Here is a 22,780-nt window from a genome sequence, read left to right as displayed (position 1 = left end):
ATTGCATGTGCGCATGGAGAGACATCCTAACTATGCTATAAATATGCAAATAAGCTTGTGTCAAGTTGTGAGTACAGTGAAAGTGACATATACACGACTATAGAAACATCGCTGGCCAAGACCAATGAGGAAAAACTTAGCCGGTTTACGTGTCAAACAACGCGGGGGGCGGGGTCCGAGGAGGGCTCCCCTGAGGCTTGACAAACACATCACTTTAGCATGTAGTGTTGTCGGATTAAAGGGGATGGAATATAATGCTAATAGTACAATGACGAGACTTAGTGAGCATCTGTGTCTTAAAGTCAAGAGTGCGACTGATGCATACTGTGGATCTCAAGTTTGCGCTCGCAAATCAAAGCAAAAAACTAGTCCGAATGACAGTTCAAATTTTGAAAACCTTGTAAGTCTGGTCACTTGTATCTCGAGGCACCACTGTGTGTGATTTTGTTTCAGTGGGTAAAATTGGATTTATTCACATCGTGGTTGTGATAAGATGCCAGGCGACACAAACTGGTGCCAAACCCAAGTTGTAGCCGTGGTTAAAAACAGTATAGCCCCCCCCCCACCCCCCTTTGTTTTATTTATTTTTTTAAACTTTTCTTTCCTCTTTGCTAATTAAAGTGAAAATCATCTGTCTCAGATACATCGCCATCGCTTCCACTGATCCTGGGCTTTATTTAAGCCTCTCGCTAGGATTTACCTGCTAATGTAAGAACGATACCAGACATCTGCGGAATATGGTGTTGTTTGTATTCTACTTCTCCGAGGAGGCCTGGTACACGTGTAGTACAACACGTTTGTAGTGCGTCAATAATACAGCGTATTTAACGAGAATGCTTCAAAATGAATTGGCCGCGATGCAAACGACGGGCTCTCGACGACAACTTTAATTGCAAATTCCGTCAGTGCGCGTACGTCTCTCCCAATGGATGGATGCACATTTGCATGAAAAAAAAAACACATTTATAGCGATAGTCCAATTACAACACCAATTCCGATGAAGTTGGGACGCTGTGTTAAACAAATAAAAACACAATACAATGATTTCATGTTCAATCATGTTTAATTGAATATACTACAGAGACAAGATATTTAATGTTCAAACTGATCAACTTTATTATTTTCAGCAAATAATCATTAACTTAGAATCTTATGGCTGCAACACGTTCCAAAAAAGCTGGGACGGGGTCATGTTTACCACTGTGTTACATCACCTTTTCTTTTAAACAACATTCAATAAACGTTTGGGAACTGAGGACACTAATTGTGGAAGCGTGGTAGATGGAATTATTTTTCATTCTTGCTTGATGTACAGCTTCAGGTGTTCAACAGTCCGGGGTCTCCGTTGTCGTATTTTACGCTTCATAATGTACCACACATTTTCAATGGGAGACAGGTCTGGACTGCAGGCAGGCCAGTCTAGTACCCGCACTCTTTTACTACGAAGCTACGCTGTTGTAACACGTGCAGAATGTGGTTTGGCATTGGTTTGCTGAAATAATGTTCGTCCATGAAAAAGACGTCGCTTGGATGGCAGCATATGTTTCTCTAAAACCTGTATGTACCTTCCAGCATTAATGGTGCCTTCACAGATGTGTAAGTTACCCATGCGATTGGCACTAACACAGCCCCATACCATCACAGATGCTGGCTTTTGAACTTTGCGTCCATAACAGTCCGGAGGGTTCTTTTCCTCTTTGGCCCGGAGAAAAAGACATCCACAATTTCCAAAAACAATTTAAAATGTGGACTCGTCAGATCACAGAATACTTTTCCACATTGCATCAGTCCATCTTAGATGCGCTCGGGCCCAGAGAAGCCGGCGGCGTTTCTGGGTGTTGTTGATAAATGGCTTTTTCTTTGCATAGTTGAGTTTCAAGTTGCACTTACGGATGTAGCGCCGAACTGTATTTACTGACATTGGTTTTCTGAAGTGTTCCTGAGCCCATGCGGTGATATCCTTTACACATTGATTTCGGTTTTTGATGCAGTGCCGCCTGAGGGATCGAAGGTCACGGGCATTCAATGTTGGTTTTCGGCCTTGCTGCTTGCTTACATGCAGTGATTTCTCCAGATTCTCTGAACCTTTTGATGATATTATGGACCGTAGATGATGAAATCCATAAATTCCTTGCAATTGTATGTTGAGGAACATTGTCCTTAAACCGTTCGACTATTTTCTTACGCACTTGTTCACAAATAGGTGAACCTCGCCCCATCTTTGCTTGTGAATGACTGAACAATTCAGGGAAGCTCCTTTTATACCCAATCATGGCACCCACCTATCCCATTAGCCTGTTCACCTGTGGGATGTTCAAAACAAATGTTTGTTGAGCATTCCTCAACTTTTTTGCCACCTGTCCAGCTTTTTAGGGATGTGTTGCAGCCATAACAAAGACAAGAGCGTGCAAAATCCTCTCAGACCCTCCGCATCCCGGTCACCAGCTCTTCCAACTCCTTCCCTCAGGTAGGCGCTACCGATCAATTCAAACTAGAACTAGCAGACATTCCAACAGCTTCTTCCCTCTTGCAGTCAACTTCTTAAACAGCTAACCTACAATTCCATTACAACATGCTGGCAATTTTTTTACTTGAGTTCGTTGTCACATTTCTGTGGGGCCAATTATGTATTACTCGTGCACTCACTGTAGTTGTCTCGCCACGCTGCACTATTTGCATATCTGTTGTTGACCAATACTGGCCACTCATGCCAGAGTAGCATCTGCTCCATTTGCACACTGATTGAGGAGTATCTGCAACATTTGCACAACCAACATTGTCCCAGATGATCGCACTACTCGTCACTTTAAACCGCATACACTCCTTGAAGTCTCGGCGCCCTTTGCACAATGGTCATTGCGCCGGACTATTGCAATATTAGTCATACGAACTGTTCTAAGTGCGAGAGGACTCTGCATCTTTTTGCACAATTGTCAAAAAAAATGTTCCGGCATTACCAGATAACTAGCAACCCTTTACTGCTCAGTGACTGTTTTTTTTTTTTTTTTTTGTCAATGTCTTTGTCTCAAAAGTGTTCTCTGTCAATTGACTGTCTGTTGTCGTACTAGAGCGGCTCCAACTACCGGAGACAAATTCCTTGTGTGTTTTTTTTGGACATACTTGGCAAATAAAGATTATTCTGATAAAATTCTAAGTTAATGATTATTTGCTAAAAACAATTAAGTTTGTCAGTTTGAACATTAACTATCTTGTCTTTGTATTGTATTCAATTATATATAGTTTGAACATGATTTGCAAATCATTGTATTGTGTTTTTATTTATGTTTAACGCAACACCGCAACTTCATTGGAATTGGGGTTGTAATTGCTGACTGTTTACCATTTGCAAGGATTGTTCTCATGTTTTGACGTCTTTAATGACTTCATGACACTTTGCACCAACATCAACACCACAGTTGCCCAAAATAATGTAATTGAATTCACAAAAAAGAACAAAAATGGAAACTATGCTCCCATTGATTAGGATGTTATGGACAAAGCAAATTCTGCGCTCCCGCTGACCCCACGACAAGAGAAAAAAGGCTTTAATTATTAACCAACGCTAACGACTGTGCTTACATCAGTTTCCCAAACTCAGAGGTTTAAGAGCCATGAGTGATGCAATTAAAAAAAAAAAAAAAAAAAAAACTACGAGCTAACTGGACAATGAAATCGGTGGATATGAATCTGCACACATATTTACCTTTGTGGCTGACCAGTTCCTTCTGCAATGAACCGTTACAGCTATCAGTAATTAACAAAATAGAATGATGCAAATGTTTCGAACCTATTTTCGCTCCTTTTTGTTTCAAAAATAGTAGATTTTGAGTTGACATAATGGCACAAACTGGAGTTATACAACACTTCTCAGACATTGCTCAAGACAAAAGATTTACTCCCAAGCTATTTACAACACTTTCGATTGGTCAATAATTTATAAAAATACCAGATGTGTGGACTGACCATTTGTATCAATTTGTGAAATAAATTTGAAATTGACCATATTTGGATATACAAGGTTTCTGGTCAACAGTGACAATATGCGAATATGGAATTAGCACAGAGCACCGTGTATGTAGGTGTGTGTGTGTGTGTGTGAGATATATATATACACACACACAGACACACACACACACACACACACGCACACACAGCGAGGGAACATTGAAGCCTACTGTTTGTTTGAGTACAATACTGGTGAGTGCATTTTGAAAAAAATAATTTTTTTTTAGGTGGACCTCAGATGGATGAATTGTATTTTTATTAATTTCAATGGGGGAAGATGATTTGAGATATGACTTTTGAGATAGGAGCATGGTCATGGAAATTTTTTAACTCATATCTCAAGGCAATACTGTACTTAAATAATGATTCAATTAAAATGTATTGCACATAAATACAAATTGCAGTTCTTAAAGATTACATGTCAATGTATTGTACTTAAATGTTAAATACAACTGAACTGGATTTAACAAATGTACTGTACTGGAATTATTATTTTTTTTAAAAGGCTAAAAGCTAAAGTTACATTATGCACGGTTTGAACATTTCATTTAGTGAGTCTTTCCACACTTTGAGAATCAATGCACTAGGTCACCTGACTGCACCAAAAATGTAGAAAATTAATCAAACTGCACACCTGATTTAAAAAAAATAATAATCTCTTATTTGTACTGTTTGCGCTGCATGCGAAAAAAAGATTGTAAAATAATATAATCTACAACATATAATAGCACAAAAATGTTTCCCTCCTGCTTTGATATTCCGTGACCTTGGGATATGGCTGGGCACCAAGTGTCTGTTGCCAAGACGACGGCTAATAGCTCAATGTCACCCGAGGAGAGCGGAGCATCTGTGCGATATTTATTTAGTATGAAGTATTGTTAAAGAGATAATACAACTTTCTCCGGCATGGTCAGTCACAGGAGGAATTTTTTTTTTTTTCTTCTTTTGTTTTGTTTGTTTTGCGTCAAAATATGAATATAATAAACACTGTACTGTTTACGGCCATGAATTCAAATACGAGCCCCTATAGATTCATATTGTATTGTCGTTGGCATGCATACAACTGACTGAACTAATGAGAGGGACAGACTGTAATGCATCAATTCAGCTGTCTGTATTAATGATTAATTTATGACCACCACTCCAGCCCCCCTTACCCGATTTCCCCCCTCCCTCTCATCCCTCTTCCTCCCAGACTCCCCCCCCCCCCACGCCCCCTCCTTTTTAAGCGTCTGATGCAATTCGCTACTAACCCAGAGAGCTTCCTCCTCATTCCGACACAAAGAGAGCAGAGGGAGGAGGTTTTGGAATTCTCTCCTGGATGTGTCGCTCTTCTACGCCACTATGGCCCGAGGGACACGGGCGAGATAAACACCGGGGAAGCTTGACAAAGGCAGAAAGGGGGCGGTGGGGTGGCTGGGTGATGGCGCGCGATGGTATAGACGCCCTCTGTTGGGGATAAAAGGCACGGACGGCATGGAGGTGCAGAGGAGACAAAGGAGCTGGTTACAGCTGAGGCTGGAGGTCACATGACATCAACTGAGCAATCCTCCCTTGTGGCGTGAGGATGGTGGGGACACACTGATTTGCAGGGGGGGAGATTCCTCAGGCTTGTGCAATGTTATTATGGAAAAGGAGGAAGGAATGACATAAAATGGTGTAAAAAAAAAAAAAGGAAAAAAAAAAGGTGTCAGTCACAAAGCACTATTTGTTTTTGGACACTGAAGGCTGCAGTGATAGTCCGCCTTCTCCCTCTTTGCAGGATGCTGAATAATTCAAAGCGGCAACGGTGGCTCAGCATGAGGTAGGGGTGGGGGGTGCGTGCCACATGACAACATATCCACACAGAGATGTCCAAATAAAGACGAAGTCTCCCTCCTATATCTACACTGCACTTAACCACCATGCATGCGTCAGATATACACACATGCTCACCGACACTTTGGAAAATAAACAATAGAGACAAAACTATTGGGACACCTACAGCACTGTTGCAACGCAGAGGGCCAACAATAACACTGACGCAATCTTGGTCACATTGAAGCAAATGCCACTCAAAACCAACTGGGTACTTTGAAACAGGGCGCGCACCTGTGAAAGTCTTAAGTGGCGTTAAAACGATTCCTGTGTTCCCTCGCCATATCGCGGCTCACCTATGGCGGATTCAGTGCATTGCAAATTTTTGAGGATTTTTTATGGCAGTGGTTCTCAAACTGGGGATCCCGGACCCCCAGGCGTTCATGAGCCGTAACTTGGGGGTCATCAAAATAATTAGCAGTAAATTATGGAGTATCATTTTAAAAAAGTACATAACTACATATGTGGCACCAACAAAAACATACTAAAACAATTAATCTCCCCCTACTTTAGCTTTGGGCCATAAATTTGACATTCCCGCATGCTTTAACTTGCGATTGCCCAGTGGGAAAATCAAAAAGTTTCCGATTGCGGTGAACTGTGAGAAGAGGGCCAAGGCAACTGTCACCAGGGCCCACTACGCTCTCACAAACACGCGTAATCCACTCTGGCTAACATTAGCCCCACTACCTTTGAACAGCCTCATACTGTGGGGCAGGCTGCTGTTGCCCCGAGGACGATCGCACTGAACAAAGCACATGAAGGATGTTCCCGCTAGCTGTGAAACGCTCTTAAGATGCCTTTTTACAATTTAAGCGTGAGCGCGTAAAACATGCCGTTTAGTGAATTCCACTCACCTGCTGCCCATCGACTTTTCCTGCATTTGGTGCGGCTTGAAGAACCACTTGCCGACTCGCACAAAGCCTTTGTCCATTAGACATCTGCAGCGGTGAGAACAACAGACAGAATTTAACGCGCTCAATTCTTTGTAACAATAATAACCATGATCATCATTATGACTAGATTTGTCGAGCACCTTTCAAGGGACTAAAGCATACCTAAATATATTATATTAAAATATATGTAAACAGTATTTATACTTTACATATTTGAGACAAAGATTACAACAGTACACGTATTTACTTAAATCTTTAAATATGAAACCTTATACAGTAATTAATTACTCAGTCTTTTCCCTTCTCTCTCGCGCATCAAAATGAAACAACGAGTCTTTCCGCAATATGGCCGTTGATATGGCTGTATATATTTATTTACTTTTTTTAATGAATATTTTGGAAAAACCCACGAAGCACTGAAGGCGCAAAACGTGAAGCGCGAAGTGGCGAGGGAACACTGTATATATATATATATATATATATATATATATATATATATATATATATATTTCATTTTCTTATAAGATGACCCATCAAACCGAATTATTAGTTTATAACATTATGTACAGTGTATTGAATTTTTTTGATCAAATTATTGCATACAACACATTGAGCCTATATATAGTGCCTCATGTCCCTTTTTATACACTTTCATGCACAATTTTAGCAGTGTTTGATATCTTTTTCATTCTGCTTAACTAGATTATCATTTTTAAGGTTTTAACTTGCATTTGTATTACCTTGTAGTTAAATATTTCCCAACAGAAATGTCAGGCACAGGAAAAGCCAATTTGTTCATTGCAGGATAATACAATGATATGAATATGATGATATTGATCAAGATGGAATAAATATTACAAATGTAAAGGAACAAATACACTACAAGAAAGAATATTCTACAGAGTGTATATTCTGGGGGATAGAAATGTTAATATCAAAATATTTGAACACTTATGTATTAAGTATGTGTTTCAACTGTGTCCCTGGCCAAGTATTAGTAGCCTATCTAACAGCAGAAAAATGGATGGTTATGTTTTAGAGAAAAGGAAAAGTGTACTTTTTCTATTTTACACTGCTTGTTTTGGGATTAATAACATCGACTATCGAACAACGTGATGTCCATTTTTACCTAAGGCTGTGATCACCGTCCCTACTGTCGCATAAAAATACACAAATACTTGACTTGGATTCTTTTTACTGTTTTGAGATTCCCCCTCGACCCTTCAACGAGCAGCTGGTGCATTTTTCAGCAGGAACCTGTGCAAATGTGGTGAGGACACAGACAGTTCTCGGGACTGTTTCAAACTGACCCTTGAACACTGTTCCCACTGTCCCATAAAAAAATGCAAAACATTTATGCTATGTACAGCTTCAGCGTTTCAAGATTCTTACCATTACCGCTATTTTTCTTTGATTTAATACACACTGAGTGAACACAGACACGGGTCCAATTTAAACCAGAACAGCCTGAGCCTACACAAATTTTGTACAATAGAATTACATTTTTAAATGTTATTTTTTTTTTTGTATTTTGGGTCAAAAGTCATTCAATTGCACAGTGAAACAGAAAAAGATTTTTTTTTGTTTTTTGTTTTTGTTTAATTGATCATCCAATGTCAAAATGGGTCAGATTTGAACAGAACAGTATGTTGGGGTCAGTGAGTGCCTTATAACAGGTTAATCAGATGTATTCCAATTGCATTTAAATGATAACGAAATGCTTCTTTAATCACAATTTCACAGCACACAGAAAGGCTGCCTTCCAAAGTGGTTTCCCAGAATCTTCCCTTCCATCAGACACATTTAATGCTATCAAACAGTTGAGTTACTATGCTCCCTATCTTTTTCTTTCCTCCTTTTCACCTCCCTTCAGTGACCTTCTCCACGGTCTTGACTTGTACTCTGTGTGCCGGCGCCAGGGAATTCCGAGCTGGATCCTCTGACCGGGTCAAAGATTTACACGGTTGTTTTATAGACTGCACTGTATGCAATGTAAAACTAGCAGCCTTCAGTGTTTCTATTGTAGGTACATCTGCTTGATCATTTGTTTCTTTGGCTTTCATCCTTCATTTTCTTTACTTCTATAGAAACTAATTACACTTCAAACCAGTAGGGGGATCCTGGGAGCAAACAAACCAAACTTGATATGAATGAATTTTGAAGAGGGGTACACACGTGGGTAATCGATAGGGATGTGCCTCCAAATTTTCTCAATATGCGTACTTATGTGTATGTATATAGTTATACATAGATATTTTATATAGGCGATTGCCCTGAGCGCATGGTAAACAATACATTTACATTGTTATTTATTACTTTAGCGTGTGCGTTAAGGCTATAATGATGGTCCAGGCAGCTACAGAGTTGGTGGGATACTTCACGTGCGTGACTCCGCTCATCTACAAACGACACTATTGATTTACGATCCCAAGCTCGCTTGTCACAAAATAATTCACACTTAATAAACTTCTATTTCAAGTTATGTCATTTGAAATGCTAACTTGTCTGACGTTGTCTCGACTCGTTGATGACGCCGTTCAGCGAGACGGCTTTATTTTAGGCATTGCAGTCAATGTCTGCCCGCTGAGGGTGGGCGGTCGGTGTGGTGCAAACACGCCCATAGAATCGAGGCAGACTGTGTCTGTGTGCGTCACGCGCACACACGCATACACACACACGTGCGCATACACTCACACACACGGAAGGTGCGTCTCTTTCACAGATGCTTATACACATACTAAAAAAAAAAAAAAAAAAACAGAAAAACTACATTGAGTAATATATAATTAAGATAGTACTGTTCAATTTGACAAGCTCTTTGTACTTTAGGATTATTTTGTCACTTTGTGTGACATTTAAAACGTCAGAAAATTAATAAAACTGATCTTTCTCACCCAATCTTGATCAGCTAAAAATCAGGTGAGGGACCCCGATTTTTGATCACGTGATTGGATTGTGACATCCCTAGTAATCAGGACTAATTTGAGCAGAACCCCCCTCCACCCCCCACCCCCTTTCCCCCTTCCGATCAATTTCAGCAAAGGCCCAATGATTGGATGATCATCCTGGGCAATTATCCTGTGGTGTGGCATGTGTTAAGAATCATTTAAAGTGGTTCAAACCTGTTAAATATTCACTTATCATGAGTGTTGAACAGGATTCTCATTTAAAAATGTCAGCCCCAATATTTTTGCGAGGAATTTGGGGAGGAAAAATCACTTCTAACACACCCATACCTAAGGATAATCCCTCAGGATCTTTTTTGGGAGCGATCCAATAACCGGGCCTTTGTTGATTTTAATCGTAAAGGGGGTGTGAATGCACAAATTCATCCCGATTATTGATATGAGTACACATTTAACATGTATGATTGTCAGCCTCGACCATTTTCAGAGCAGTTATGGGAGGGGAAAAAAATCATTCTTAACACACCCCATAACATAGGATAATCCCTCAGCATCATTTGAGACATGCGATAATCGGGTCTTTTTGGTGACTTTGATCGTAAGGACTTGGGGTGGGGGGGGGGGGGCGTGTACAAATTAGGCCCGCTTATCGGTATGTGTGTACGCCGCTTCACATTTACAGTTGTCTGCACTGACTGTTTTTCAAACAGCCCACACCATAAAATAATCTCTCAGGAAAAATCTTTCAGAGACATCCGATAATCGAGCCTTTGCTGTCTTTGATCATTAACATAGGTTCATGCTCAAATGTGTCCCAATTGTCAGTATATGTGCACCCTGCTTGATAATGTTCAAATCTGTATGTGTATACCTTGCTTAACACACCCTAAAGCTTCCGCTGGCTAATTCAATCAAACAATTACATCTCTGCCAAGACTTTTTCCAATGGTCCTGATTGTTACCCGGTTGCAGTTTGCGCACATGATTAAATTGTCCCTAATTGTGTTGCTTGTGATTGTTTGATTAAGACCCACTTGACTCAAATTCATGCCTATTCGCGCACAGCAAAAACAAAACCAGCGCCCAGCGACAAAGTTTATGTCGTCACGGAGAAGGCGATCCCTCTCTCGCCGAAACAGTTTGCAATAAAAGCAGTTATCTTCAAGGTAATAGGAAGGTTAATTCCGCCTGCCCCCGATGATGATCGCTGATGCTTCACTTAATAGAGAGCAAATATGTGCTGCTTCATTTAACAGATGGCTCTGGCTCAGAAAGGAGAGCTTTGGGTACTTGAGCAAATGATTCAGTGCTCAGATTATTAATTTCATTGCGGTGAGGATGCCAGAAGGCAACTGGAGTTGTCTAACGGTGACTTTTTAATTATTTCTTTTGGCTCTTTTGTTTGGAGACGCACTTCAAATATTTTTTTAAAATGACGCCAAATTGCGACGAGAATTCCATTTCGTGGATGAATGCAAAGAAAAAGATTCTGTGGTCTTACACGCTTTTAATTGAATAGTGACGACTTTAGTCAACTTTAAAATAACATTATGTCGCAATTGTTTCTTCAAATAAAGTCGGCTGAAAATTTTGAAACTATTTTTGATGGAAAGTCCCCATCTAAATTCCGCTAATAGTTGTTGCCCCCACAGAGAAGAGAGAATTTATGCCTGCGACTATTGTTGTGTTTTATTTGGAGAAATGTGCGAGGTAATCTTCTTTTCGCTTCCACAAAGTGATGTTCTACCCATTTCTTGAAGATAAGACACAAAGGAATACTTTTTTTTTTTTTTTAAGTGTGTTTTAGTAAGTTTATTTGTGTCTTAAGTGTGGTTTCTCGATATAGCAGATTTTCAGTCGGGAATGTTTCCCCTATGATAAACAGGGAGGGGTACACTATATTTCCATTTTTCCGATGAGGAAATTGTTTTTGAATTCCAAGCAGGTTCTACTGTGCGTTCGTTTGTGCCTGAATAATAACAATAACTTGCTTGTCATTCACTTTTTCATTACCTTTCCAGGAGGTTGTGTACGGCCTTAAACAGCAGGGTCCTGCACTCGTAGGACAGTCCGCACTCCCAGAGGCCCTCCTCAGCCACTGAAAGTACAAAGCATCAAATTATGAATCACAATATACAGCATTATTACCCCCGCTGCTTTATAATCCCAATCGGTGGCAACAGTAACGATGTTTTCAGAGACAGAGAAGCATCTGCACATACCAGCTTGAGGATTATAAACAACACGCGCTTGTTTATGGCGTGTTCTGTCACCACATGCCGCATGTGCTGATGAGGAAACCTGCGCATTATATCGGGAATCACGCTCGGGGAGGAAACTGTGTGCTGCGATGTCACTGTGTATGTGTGTGTGCAGGGCAAGTGTCAGGTTGGCTGCAGCGACAGGCCAGTCAGTTGTCAGCCTCGCTTAGCCCAAGATTAGCGTGCGTTCGCCGAGGCACTCGCGCCACTCGCGTGCTCAGGTTCTTGCACTTGCGTGTACAGTTGCGGCCCGACCCCCTTTTTCTTAACCCCTACCCCAACTGCCTAGGGCAAATTTTTTTTTTTATTAAATTTAAAAAACACAAGGATTTAACCCGTCGGCAGCTACGGTACATGTGCGTCAAAATGTGTTTTGAAATAATTTCAGTGCCCTGCCTCTTAAAGGCACATGTCTATAATACAGTGGAACCCCTCCTAATCGCAGGGCATTGGCACCAGACTGGCCCGTGAATAGTGAAAACCTGTGGATAATTGAAGAGCATGAGAATTGCACTGGGGGGGAAAAATTATAATAATTTTCGTTCAACCCCCCAAAAATTCTTGAGTAAGCATTTTCGGGATTGTTCCCCCGGCTTCCCCCACCCCATCCAAAAATGAAAAGAAAAAAAAAACGAAAAGAAAAAAAAAAAAACGTGCAATGTGTTTTTTTAATGAGAAAAATAGCACTCTCTAAAATCATACTTTATAAAAACATACAGCAATGACAATTAAGTAGAAACATAAGAAAACAGTTTTTGCCACACTTTCTCATTCAATTCGATGCACATTGTGTTGCTCATTCTGGTCTGTGGGACTTGGCCATCGGGGGCAATATAACAGTCAACTCATATTTATTTCACACTTAATTTTCCTGCCTGGATTCAGCAGCCAATCATGTTGCAGTGGGGTGTGCTCTCCGTAGAACTCAAGTGAGATTCATATTGTCATTTCTTCACAGAGGACTGTGAGTACTGTTATATTGTCTGTCTACATGTGTTCCTACACCATTTGTGTTCAAATATCTGTTGCTTAAATGGTTGTAACACAGCTACATCGATGCTAAGCTTTACCTATGTCAGCAGTAGCATTGAGCTAGCGGACTAAAGGCTAATGCCATGTGGTTGTTTTAAATACACGACTTGCAAGATATCCCCGCAATGAAAGGTGGTGGGGGGGTCGGGGGGGGGGGGACTTCGTCACTGTATTTCAGCACAAGCTCCCAAATTAAACACACACACACACACACAGTGGCAGGTTAACAGTGGTTGTCTTTGTTCTGTGCCATATACCTGCAGGGCTGCCAGAGCGAGCGTGTGCAGGGTGGGTGTTGTGTTTGCGTGTAGGGAGGGAGGTTTGGCAGGGGGCAAACAAACCCCAGCATCATCACAGAACGATCCGAGAAAAGAGAAATGCTAAGATCACATGGGGGGGATGGGTGGGTTTCCTTATCCGTCTCTGATTTATGTCATGTGTCTTCCTGTCCTTCTGCTCAGTTAATATCTTCATCTCGTGTGTTTTTTTCCTCCCCTCTCCCTCTTAACAAGGGTGAATGAAATTTCCTTACTCGCCAGAATTACCCCGTCGCCATGGAAACCCAGGCGGCGAGAACATGGCGTCCTGGCATTCAATTTCAACACGGCTCCCTCCTCCTGCTTCTTCCTCTGTTCTTTTGCTTCCAACACCCTGCCCGCCTCCCCCTCCCTCTTCACCCCCACCACCACCCAGCCCTCATTTACTCCTGCTTGAGGGCGCAGACAGGAAGCTCGCTGGAGCCAGCTCGCTCTATCTAACACAGCAGCGAGATGAGCAGAATGCCAAGTCTCCGGCAAAATCCAGCTCATTAGCTCTCCTGATATCTCTTCTTTCTCAGTACACCTCTTAAAAGAACAAACTTTGCAGCCCACCGCTGCTGAACCCGACCCACAGGATGGCTTTTTCTTTTTTTTTTAAGACTGGAACGTGTCTTCTCGCACCTCGCCAAAGTATAAGTCCTGACCAAAAGGCAATAAAACTGAACCAAAGGGGAATATAATCATGCTATCAGAATAGACACTGTTCTTGTTCTATTGTTGAGAAAAGTGGGAAAAAATACAAGTTGTCATCGTCATCATTGTGCCACTCCAGCCATGTACTCTAAGTGGTGAGCAATACTATGTTTGGACAAGCTAGGACTATATCCAATAAACTACAGTGAATCTCCTACTATTCTGTGTTCACTTTTCACAATTTAATCTGATTGCCTTTTTCCCTCTGGAACCTACCCTCAGCTCGTAGCTGAAAAATTAATTATCATATTTTTGTGATCTTTCTGTAACGACCTAAGGTGCCACAAGATGGCGCCAAATCCCTAACTAATAGGAAAGTAGTAATTGTTGAAGTAATACGTCTTGACTGAGAGACAAGATAATTGTTTTTATGGGGAAGGAGATAAGCTTAGCACGGAATGTTAGTGGAAGTTACAAGAGTCTTCACCACATGTGCCCAAATCTTTTTTTTTTTTTAAATGTTTTTTAAAAAAGGCCTTATCCTTTACACTTTATACGTTAGTCGACTAAATTTACTTTAGATTTTGACGATTAAAATGTTGTGAAATTTAGTCGACTGAAACTAAAGATTACTGAATTTATGGCTAAAATTAAAGATATTTTAGGCAAACAACTACAACTAGATTAAAAAGTGTTGTCAAAATGAACACTGGTAATTGTCACGTACGTGGTTAGGGCGAGGGCGAGTAACGCAAGGTAAGAACATGGTGGACCCAATTGCAGGGAAGCAGGGAGGCAAGGCATGAGTGCGGGAGTCTCAAAATAATATTTAATCTTAGAAAAGGGAAAACTGAACAAAGTCCCACAACAGATACCAATCAAATCAAAGTAACAAAGAAACACTTGAATATCTAAAACTGTAAACAAACTATGACCTGTGAGTAAGACGTGGAATAGAAACGGAAAATGACACCTGACAATGACATACCACAACGATAAAGACAACTGACGACTATGACATGGCAGAGACATGTGACAACGACAATGAACCGACAAGAACTGAAAGAAACCAGAGAACTAAATGCAAACAGATAGACGAGACAACGAGGAACACCTGGACAAGACATGAGTGGCTGGAGAGAGCTGATTGGTTGACACAAAGCAGATGAGAACAGGTGGACACAACAACTTAATGAGCACACGACAAACATGGAACACAGGAAAACATGGAACAAAACTAAACACAACCCAAACCAAAACACAGACCATGACAGTAATACAACCTGCTTGGAAATGCAGTGGAACTCAACCTTTTCATCCAAATGTATCTCCCAATAGACTTGCATCCGTACATCAATTTTCTAGAATGCTTATCCTCACAAGGGTCGCGGGTGAGCTGGAGCCAATCCCAGGTGACTTTAGGCAAGAGCCGGGGTACACCCTGGACTGGTCGCCAGCCAATCGTAGGGCACATACTGTAAAGACTAGTCACTCCTATGGACAATTTAGTCTTTAATTAACTTAAGAAACATGTGAGGAAGCCGGAGTAAACCAAACCAAAAGACACAATAACGGACTATTTCAATTTTTTTAAATCACAAATAAAAAAAATTAAAAAACTAATGTACTTGTACACATAATCAATGTTGAAGTATATTTCAACGTGTGTCCTATAAAGGGTTACTGTCAGGGTGGGATTTTCTCTGCTTCTCTCCAAGAAAAGCAGCTGTAAAACCTTTTTTTTTTTTTTTTTTTTTTTTAATGGATCCCAATAGTCGTAACGTAACACATTTAGAACACACAAATACGCAATCCCCGTAGCACCATATCAACACAATTGCGTAAGAAAACCTAGTCAAAACCAACACACAGTGACGTGTCAAACAAAACAGTCGGATAAATTGTGTGTGGAGGCTGAAGGAAAACACGGCACCACTGTCACTGTAGCAACAGCGTGTCACTAAGCGCCACATTTTCAGATTTACTGCCTGTTAATCAGGGGAGGAAAACAGATGGCCCGGGGGAAAAGCGTGCTGCAGAGACTAAAATGTGCAGCTGAATGCAGTAGGGCTTTAATGCATCATGATCCGTCATTCATCATGGACGCCGCTACAACCAACTGCAGTATGCCCCAGAGAATGTAAATGTTATCAGCCACACGCTCTCAATTAGATTAAAGTCATTTCGGCTTTTTACTGATTATCACAGAAAACAAGGATGAGACCGAAAAGAAGAAGTCAGATTTAACTACTTGTTTTTTTTCTGTGGAACCTACCCTCACCTATTTGCTGTGTTTTTTCTACAATGCTCTAAAATGCCACAAGATGGCGCCAAATCCCTAGCTAAATAGGGAAGTAGTAATTGGTGTCAAGGAGTTTGTTGTCGTGATACATCTCGACTGAGAGACAAACTTTGTATTGGGGAGGGGAGGAGCAGTTAATAAACAATTCAAAAATTATTTGTGACTTAAATACCCTTGTTACTATATAAATTACTACCACAAATTCAGAATTACTGCAGCATCATCCAAAATGATTTTAGCCATGTAGACTGCCACATCTTCATTATCCGCCACCTTCCATATCACCACGAGGGAGCGTAATCCCTCGCCAAGCACACTGACGAGCAAACAAACAAGGCTGCAATTGATCTCCAAGGTGCGACAACACGCGACGACCTCTCCCTCCACATTTCCTTCCCTTTCTCCCACGCTCTCATTTGTTCATTTGCCTCGGATCAATGGCACGCAAAGATCAAGGACCGACCCTTCCTCCCAGACCAGGCCTGTCTCAGCAGTAGTGAGAGATATGCTGCCACCCAAGTGAAAAACAACTGAATAATGAAGGTACTGTAATGCCCTTGCACATGGGAAAGGAGAGTCACAGTCGCCGGTACACTTCATTTAACAACCCTCTTATGTTATTTAAGGGCATTGGTAAACGTTATTTTTGGTATATGCGGGGGGATGCTAAGAAAGTGGACAGCCCTTCATTACAGCTAAAATTGGTAGAACGGAACCACATTAGAATGTAGATTTACTGCAATCTAGAATAACTGCAGTTGGTGCCCCTACCTTTGTTTGACTCCTAGTGTTTTCCTATTTTACTCACATAAGCATCACGAGTGCTGATGATGACAAGGCCAGGTAAGGTCAACAGCATGTAGCAACACGCTAATGAGGTTGAATTTAGTGCATAAATATCGTTTGCAGGTTGTGTGTGTTTACACTCAGCTACACACACACAAACACACACACATGGTCTAATATAGAGATAGGCCTCTAGCTGGGCTATGGGTGTAATAACATTGTAATAAATGTGTATTAACATATTTTCTCCTACACTCATTTGTCTTCACCCAGCTGACATATTTTCCAACCATTCTTTCCCTTTAAGCAAGACCTGTCTGCTCAGTACAACGATGCAGCTGCCAAGCCTCTGAACACATCAGTTGTTCAGGGTGTTGAGAAAAAAAATGACACCTTGATCCAACTTCATGAATGGTTTACAACCACTTGAAATGTTGGCAGTCTGTTTATCAGAGTCACTTTTCCGACTACATTGTATAATAACAAACAAGCATTCTTATACTGGATGAGCTGGAATTATAAGGAAGAGATGAGACGACTTGTCATTATGAGAAATTAGCAGAAAATCAAAAGGCTTCTAGATAGAATGAAATAGGAGGTGTGTATGGAGTCAAGTTTTGGGAGATGGGGGTTCTGCTTCACACAAGTGCAGAATAATTTTTAATTACCATGGCAACCAGGGGAGGAGGTATTGCATTACGATAAAGCAAGCAGCTCCCCAGTATTGCCAACTTAGCAACTTTTCTTACCTCTTTAACGACCATTTTTCAAATAAGCGACTAGCAACAAATCTGACGACTTTTTGTAGCGGTGCTGAAGACGTTTGGAGGCTCCCTCCAGAGAGGAGACGTTCACCCCTCTGCGTCTAGACTGCAAATGAATGGCGCTTGCGCACCACCACAACTGGCTAATGTAAACATGCCACCCTTCAATGTAGGTTCCAGCCAACACTTGACAGTTTAGAAGAGCACAATGGTCTAGGAGCCATGGAAAAATTCGGTGTGGGGGCAGGTTTTTTTTCGTTTTATGAAAGCCGTCACAATTTGCAAAATTCCAAATGGCTTGCCAACAGACACATTTTGAGAAATAGAATGCTCACAAAAGAGAATTTTACTCTTGATTAGTGGACAGGTCCTCTAGCGACTCAAGTATTTGTTTGCAAACAATTAAAAAGGTACATTTCCATAATATGTCCCCTTTAAGATACCAACCATAGTCAGGGGCTAAAAAGAATAATCATACTAAAAAATTAGGTAACTAATGTTTTGAAATAATTATAGTGTGCAGGAGTGCCTTGAGATACGAGCGAGTTATTTTTTTAGATATGAGCCGTCGATGATTAATTCATTCATTCATCTTCCGTTCCACTTATCCTCACTAGGGTCGCGGGCGCACTGAAGGCTATCACAGCTATCTTCGGGCAAAAGGCAGGGTACACCCTGAACTGGTCGCCAGCCAATCGCAGGGCACATAGAAACAAACAACCATTCGCACACACACATTCACACGACAATTTAGAGTCTTCAATTAATGCATGTTTTGGGGATGTGGGAGGAAACCGGAGTGCCCGGAGAAAACCCACGCAGGCACGGGGAGAACATGCCAACTCCACACAGGCAGGGCCGGGATTCAAACCCCGGTCCTCAGAACTGTGAGGCAGATGTGCTAACCACCGTTCCGCCAGCCGTCGATCAGTTGATTTTTATTTTATATATTTTTTTTTGCTTTGACTTGCAAGCACAAACATGAGATACAAGCGCTGCATGGTGGCAGGTGACTCTACTCACTTCACAACAAGCGGCACCTTAGCAGATGTAATTAGTAAATATTCTTCCAAAAAAAAAAGTCTGAGCTGTTTATTGCCACACTCAACTGAAGGTTACTGTCAAACTAAACATACCACAAAGAGAATTACGCATTGTGGATTTCAAACAACTACATGGCCTCCGTTATCTTAATGCTAACGTACAATAGGAAACACCGTAGACACAAGGGTTAACAATTAACATCTATGTAACGGTGTTATTACCCTTTAAGCATGGCATATCTGAACACAAATGGTGCAGCAACACATGTAGACAAATAATATAGACTCACAGGCGTATATTCTTTACCCTCTGCAAAGGACAACTAATATTACTGCCATACTGAGAAGCGAAGAGAGGACTTGACTCTGCAATAACAGTATATGTCTGTCTCAGACTGCCCCCTGGTGGCCAAGGTGGGTACACCAGAATGAGCATCACAATCCGCATTGAAAGCGAAAATGTGACAAAAAGTATTTCATTATTTTTAGTTCTATTTAATTGTGTCATTACTGTGTATTTTTGATGATGTCTAATATTACAGAGCACTATTTTCCTCAAAAACATTACAAGAAATCGGGGGATTTTTGGTAGGCTGGAAAGGATTAATGGCCTTTCCATTTAAGTGTTTTGAGAACGAATTAAATTCGTATCTCAAGGCACCACTATATTGGACCTTTCAAATGGAATTTTGAATGTTTATGGAAAAAAAGAAGAAGAAGAAAAATTCAACAAAGAAAAAGACCCCAATTGCCTTGATTAAACCTTTGCGGATTACTGTGACCTGGAACACTGAGAATCTACAAAGACAGTTTTATTGAAATCTACTAATTAAAGAGCCTCATTTTTACACTGGAGAACATACTGATGTTATGAATAAAATATGCAAGCATGCATTGCACATGGACAAGCATGTTTCCATAAAGTCATTGGACACCATGTCATGGAAACATGCACTCGACATTGAGACCCAGAGAGTCCAGAAGGACGCGTATGGAGAGTGAAGGCTTGTGGGGGAAGTCTGGAATCAATTAGGTGACAGGGCTGGAGTTGCTTGCATACTTGTGAGGGTGAGTCAGGCCAAAGAGAGGCAAAAAAATAAAATAAAATAAAGAAGGCACCAGGATTGTGTAGGCTGTGTCTGGAGGTGTTTTAGAATGTGTAGCACGAGTGCAAATGCACACACGATGGCATGTCTGTTAAAAACGAAAAAGAAATGACTAGTTAGGATCAAAAAGTTCCTGGTCGTCTTGTTTTGCTCAGAGTGAGAATTGAACCGTCGGAGTCAAGTTGCAGTCAGCAGAGCTCCACCTCTGCAACGCGGAGGTCAAAGTGGAGGGTAAAAGTGGGCGACTGGCACCCACCCAGACCAGTTCTCTCTCTGCCTCTCTCCCTCACTCTCTGTTCACTCATACAACTTCCCCTTGTTACTTCTCTGCACTTTGCCTTCCGCTCTTGGCTTTGACAACGGGGGAATTTGACTCGGGGTGTAGGGGAAGTAATATAAAAAATAAAAAAAAAACAGGAGACTTGCAGGTACTATCTGAGCAGATATTGTGAAAAACTGGTTTATTGTATGCTGGACCTTTGCAACTGTAACAGATTTTAAATATGTTAAAGTCACTTCTCGCTATTTTTGCGGGTTAATTCTATTACTGAATTTTTATCGTACTTATATCATAGAATATAGCCTATATTCTGGGATTTTTTTTTTTTTTTTTACAGACGGATTGTTACTGCAGACTCACGTAGCAATAAGCGTGAGTCAGGAGGAAAGCGTGCATGAAAGACAGAAAATGTCCAAAGTTTGGGATCATTTCACACTTAAAAAAAACAGCTGAAGTGTGATGTGCCTATTGTAGCACAACTGGCTTTAGTTTCATACCTGCACGTCTACGGTAAACATTGTGAGCTAATTTAATATAGCCTGCCACCGCTAGTTAGAATGATTTGTAATCCATAACAGGTGGTTAGGATAGACTGTACATCCTCATTCGCTCACTCTCATGTCACTCAACAGGCCAGGGCCGCCTTTTCAAGGCACAAACACAGTCAAAGATACTGAAGTGCGGAACAAGAAGATGGCGAGTGGAAAAAAAATATACCTGCACCTCACATGCATATATGTTGGTATTATATGCATGAATGCATGAAACTTTAAACTATATTTAGAAATAATCAAATAAATATTTGGTCACAAGGTTGCGGATTACTGAATTTCAGCTCTAAAGCAACACGCCAAATCAGGAAGACAGAAAAATCCCAAAATACAGTAAAAAATAAAGTCTACGGTTCTTATGAATAATAATTAGCTCATTACGACTGCACAGACAAAGTGACAAAGAGCTGAAAATATGTTTCAGTCTCCATTTCAGCAGACAAAGCTGCACAATTACATAATCGAAGATGAGCAATTGTCATGGGCACACTGAAGAGGAAAATCAATAATTGAAAACAACACAAAATACAAACATCAAAATCCCACTAGCACAGCTCAAATATTCATTTAGACTCATGCTAAAATCAAATACAGGATGTTGGTCTTCTTGATAGATTTAAATAATAAAAAAAAAAAAAAAAAAAAAAAAATGTAGAGATAATCATCTCAGGGGAGCCAGAGAACAGATTGCACGTGATAAACTGTTTAATTGATTAAGTAACGCTGTGCAGCGATAGCATGCGAGATAGTGTGACAGCATGTTGACAGCGCAAATACATAACTCGCTAGCTATTTACTGTATTAATGCAGAGTCCGCGGTGCAATTAAAATGACCGGAGAGGAGCAGCAGGGAAAGATTGCGCGAAATGTGTGGCCACATTATTTTGGTGTGTTTGTGTGGTTGGCATCTCACCAACACTGACTTTCCCCATACTCTCTCGTAATATGACACTTTACTGTGGCACACACACAAACACACCTACATACACACAAAGCGAATCGTTTTGATGTTTTGAATGCGGCATGGATGGATGCAAAGTGCCAAGTGTTCTCCCATAAGTCGGCGGTAATGAATAAATGAAAGGGACGTGGTGTCTGAGCTGTTTTTTCGCACGTCGTCTGGAAACTCCTCTCAGTCCCTTTTGTGCAAAAAATAAAAAATAAAAAAATCACAGCTGGTGTTCTGGATTCCAAAACAACAACATTTGATGAAAGACATAACTATTGAAATAAGAAAATCAATAGCGAATACACTCTTCCTGCAGAACACTGATATTTTATAGCAAGTACAATGATTTGACAACATTTTGGATTATTCCTTGAACCCTCCTGTTACCTTTAAGTTTCCCAAAAAAGTTACCGGTATATACAGTGCCGTGGTGCCTTGAGATACAAGTTCAATTGTGACCACACTCGTAACCCAAAACACTCGTAACACTCCATAATACTGTACTGTAGAAAACCATAGAGGAAAACCATATTTAAATCGAATGTAAAGAATTAAACTGTTTGTGCATCATGATTTAATGCTCCAATTCAATTCATTGTGCCGCTCTTTCTAATGTGCCCACCTTGGCCACCGGGGGAAGTATAATACAATTATAAATTCACAAAGAAAAATAGTTTTACACCACTGTAAGATGCTGTAATACTAATATTAGTCATTTTTCGTAGAGGCTAAAAAATAAATATGCCTGTGAGTGTTGTTATATTATCAGTCTATATGTGTTCAAATATCCGTTGCGTAAACGGTTCTCAAACTATTGACCCTAATCGTTAAGATCTCAACTGCATTTTCCATTGTATGTTAGCATTAAGTTAGCGGGGGCTTTCTTTAGGCAGTTGTTTGATTGTTTTAAATACACAATGTTTAATTATCTTTGTTTTACGTTTAGTTTAACAGTAAAATTCAACTGGGATTGACATAAAAAGCTTACAGTCTCGTTTTGATAAATTGTTCACTATTTGAGTTCAAAAGTTCTCAAGTCAAAGCAAAAAAAAAACGGCCAGATGACGGACTCGTATTGCAAAAAAACTC

At 40.6% G+C, this 22,780-nt stretch overlaps 1 protein-coding gene across 3 annotated transcripts in view; it reads right to left on the bottom strand.

The window, feature by feature from the left end:
- The window catches only part of LOC133413994 (mediator of RNA polymerase II transcription subunit 13-like), a 100,075-nt gene that overhangs the window by 29,951 nt on the left and 47,344 nt on the right, over positions 1-22,780 (bottom strand). For all 3 annotated transcript variants that reach the window (XM_061698988.1, XM_061698991.1, XM_061698992.1), the window contains exons 3-4: positions 11,678-11,762; positions 6,720-6,803 (exon numbers count right to left, since the gene is read on the bottom strand). In XM_061698988.1, coding sequence (XP_061554972.1) covers positions 6,720-6,803; positions 11,678-11,762 — 169 coding nt within the window. The remainder of the gene's footprint in view (positions 1-6,719; positions 6,804-11,677; positions 11,763-22,780) is intronic.

This window comes from Phycodurus eques, chromosome 15, assembly GCF_024500275.1.
Source record: "Phycodurus eques isolate BA_2022a chromosome 15, UOR_Pequ_1.1, whole genome shotgun sequence".
Lineage (NCBI taxonomy): Eukaryota > Metazoa > Chordata > Actinopteri > Syngnathiformes > Syngnathidae > Phycodurus > Phycodurus eques.
This window is presented reverse-complemented; position numbering and strand designations above follow the sequence as displayed.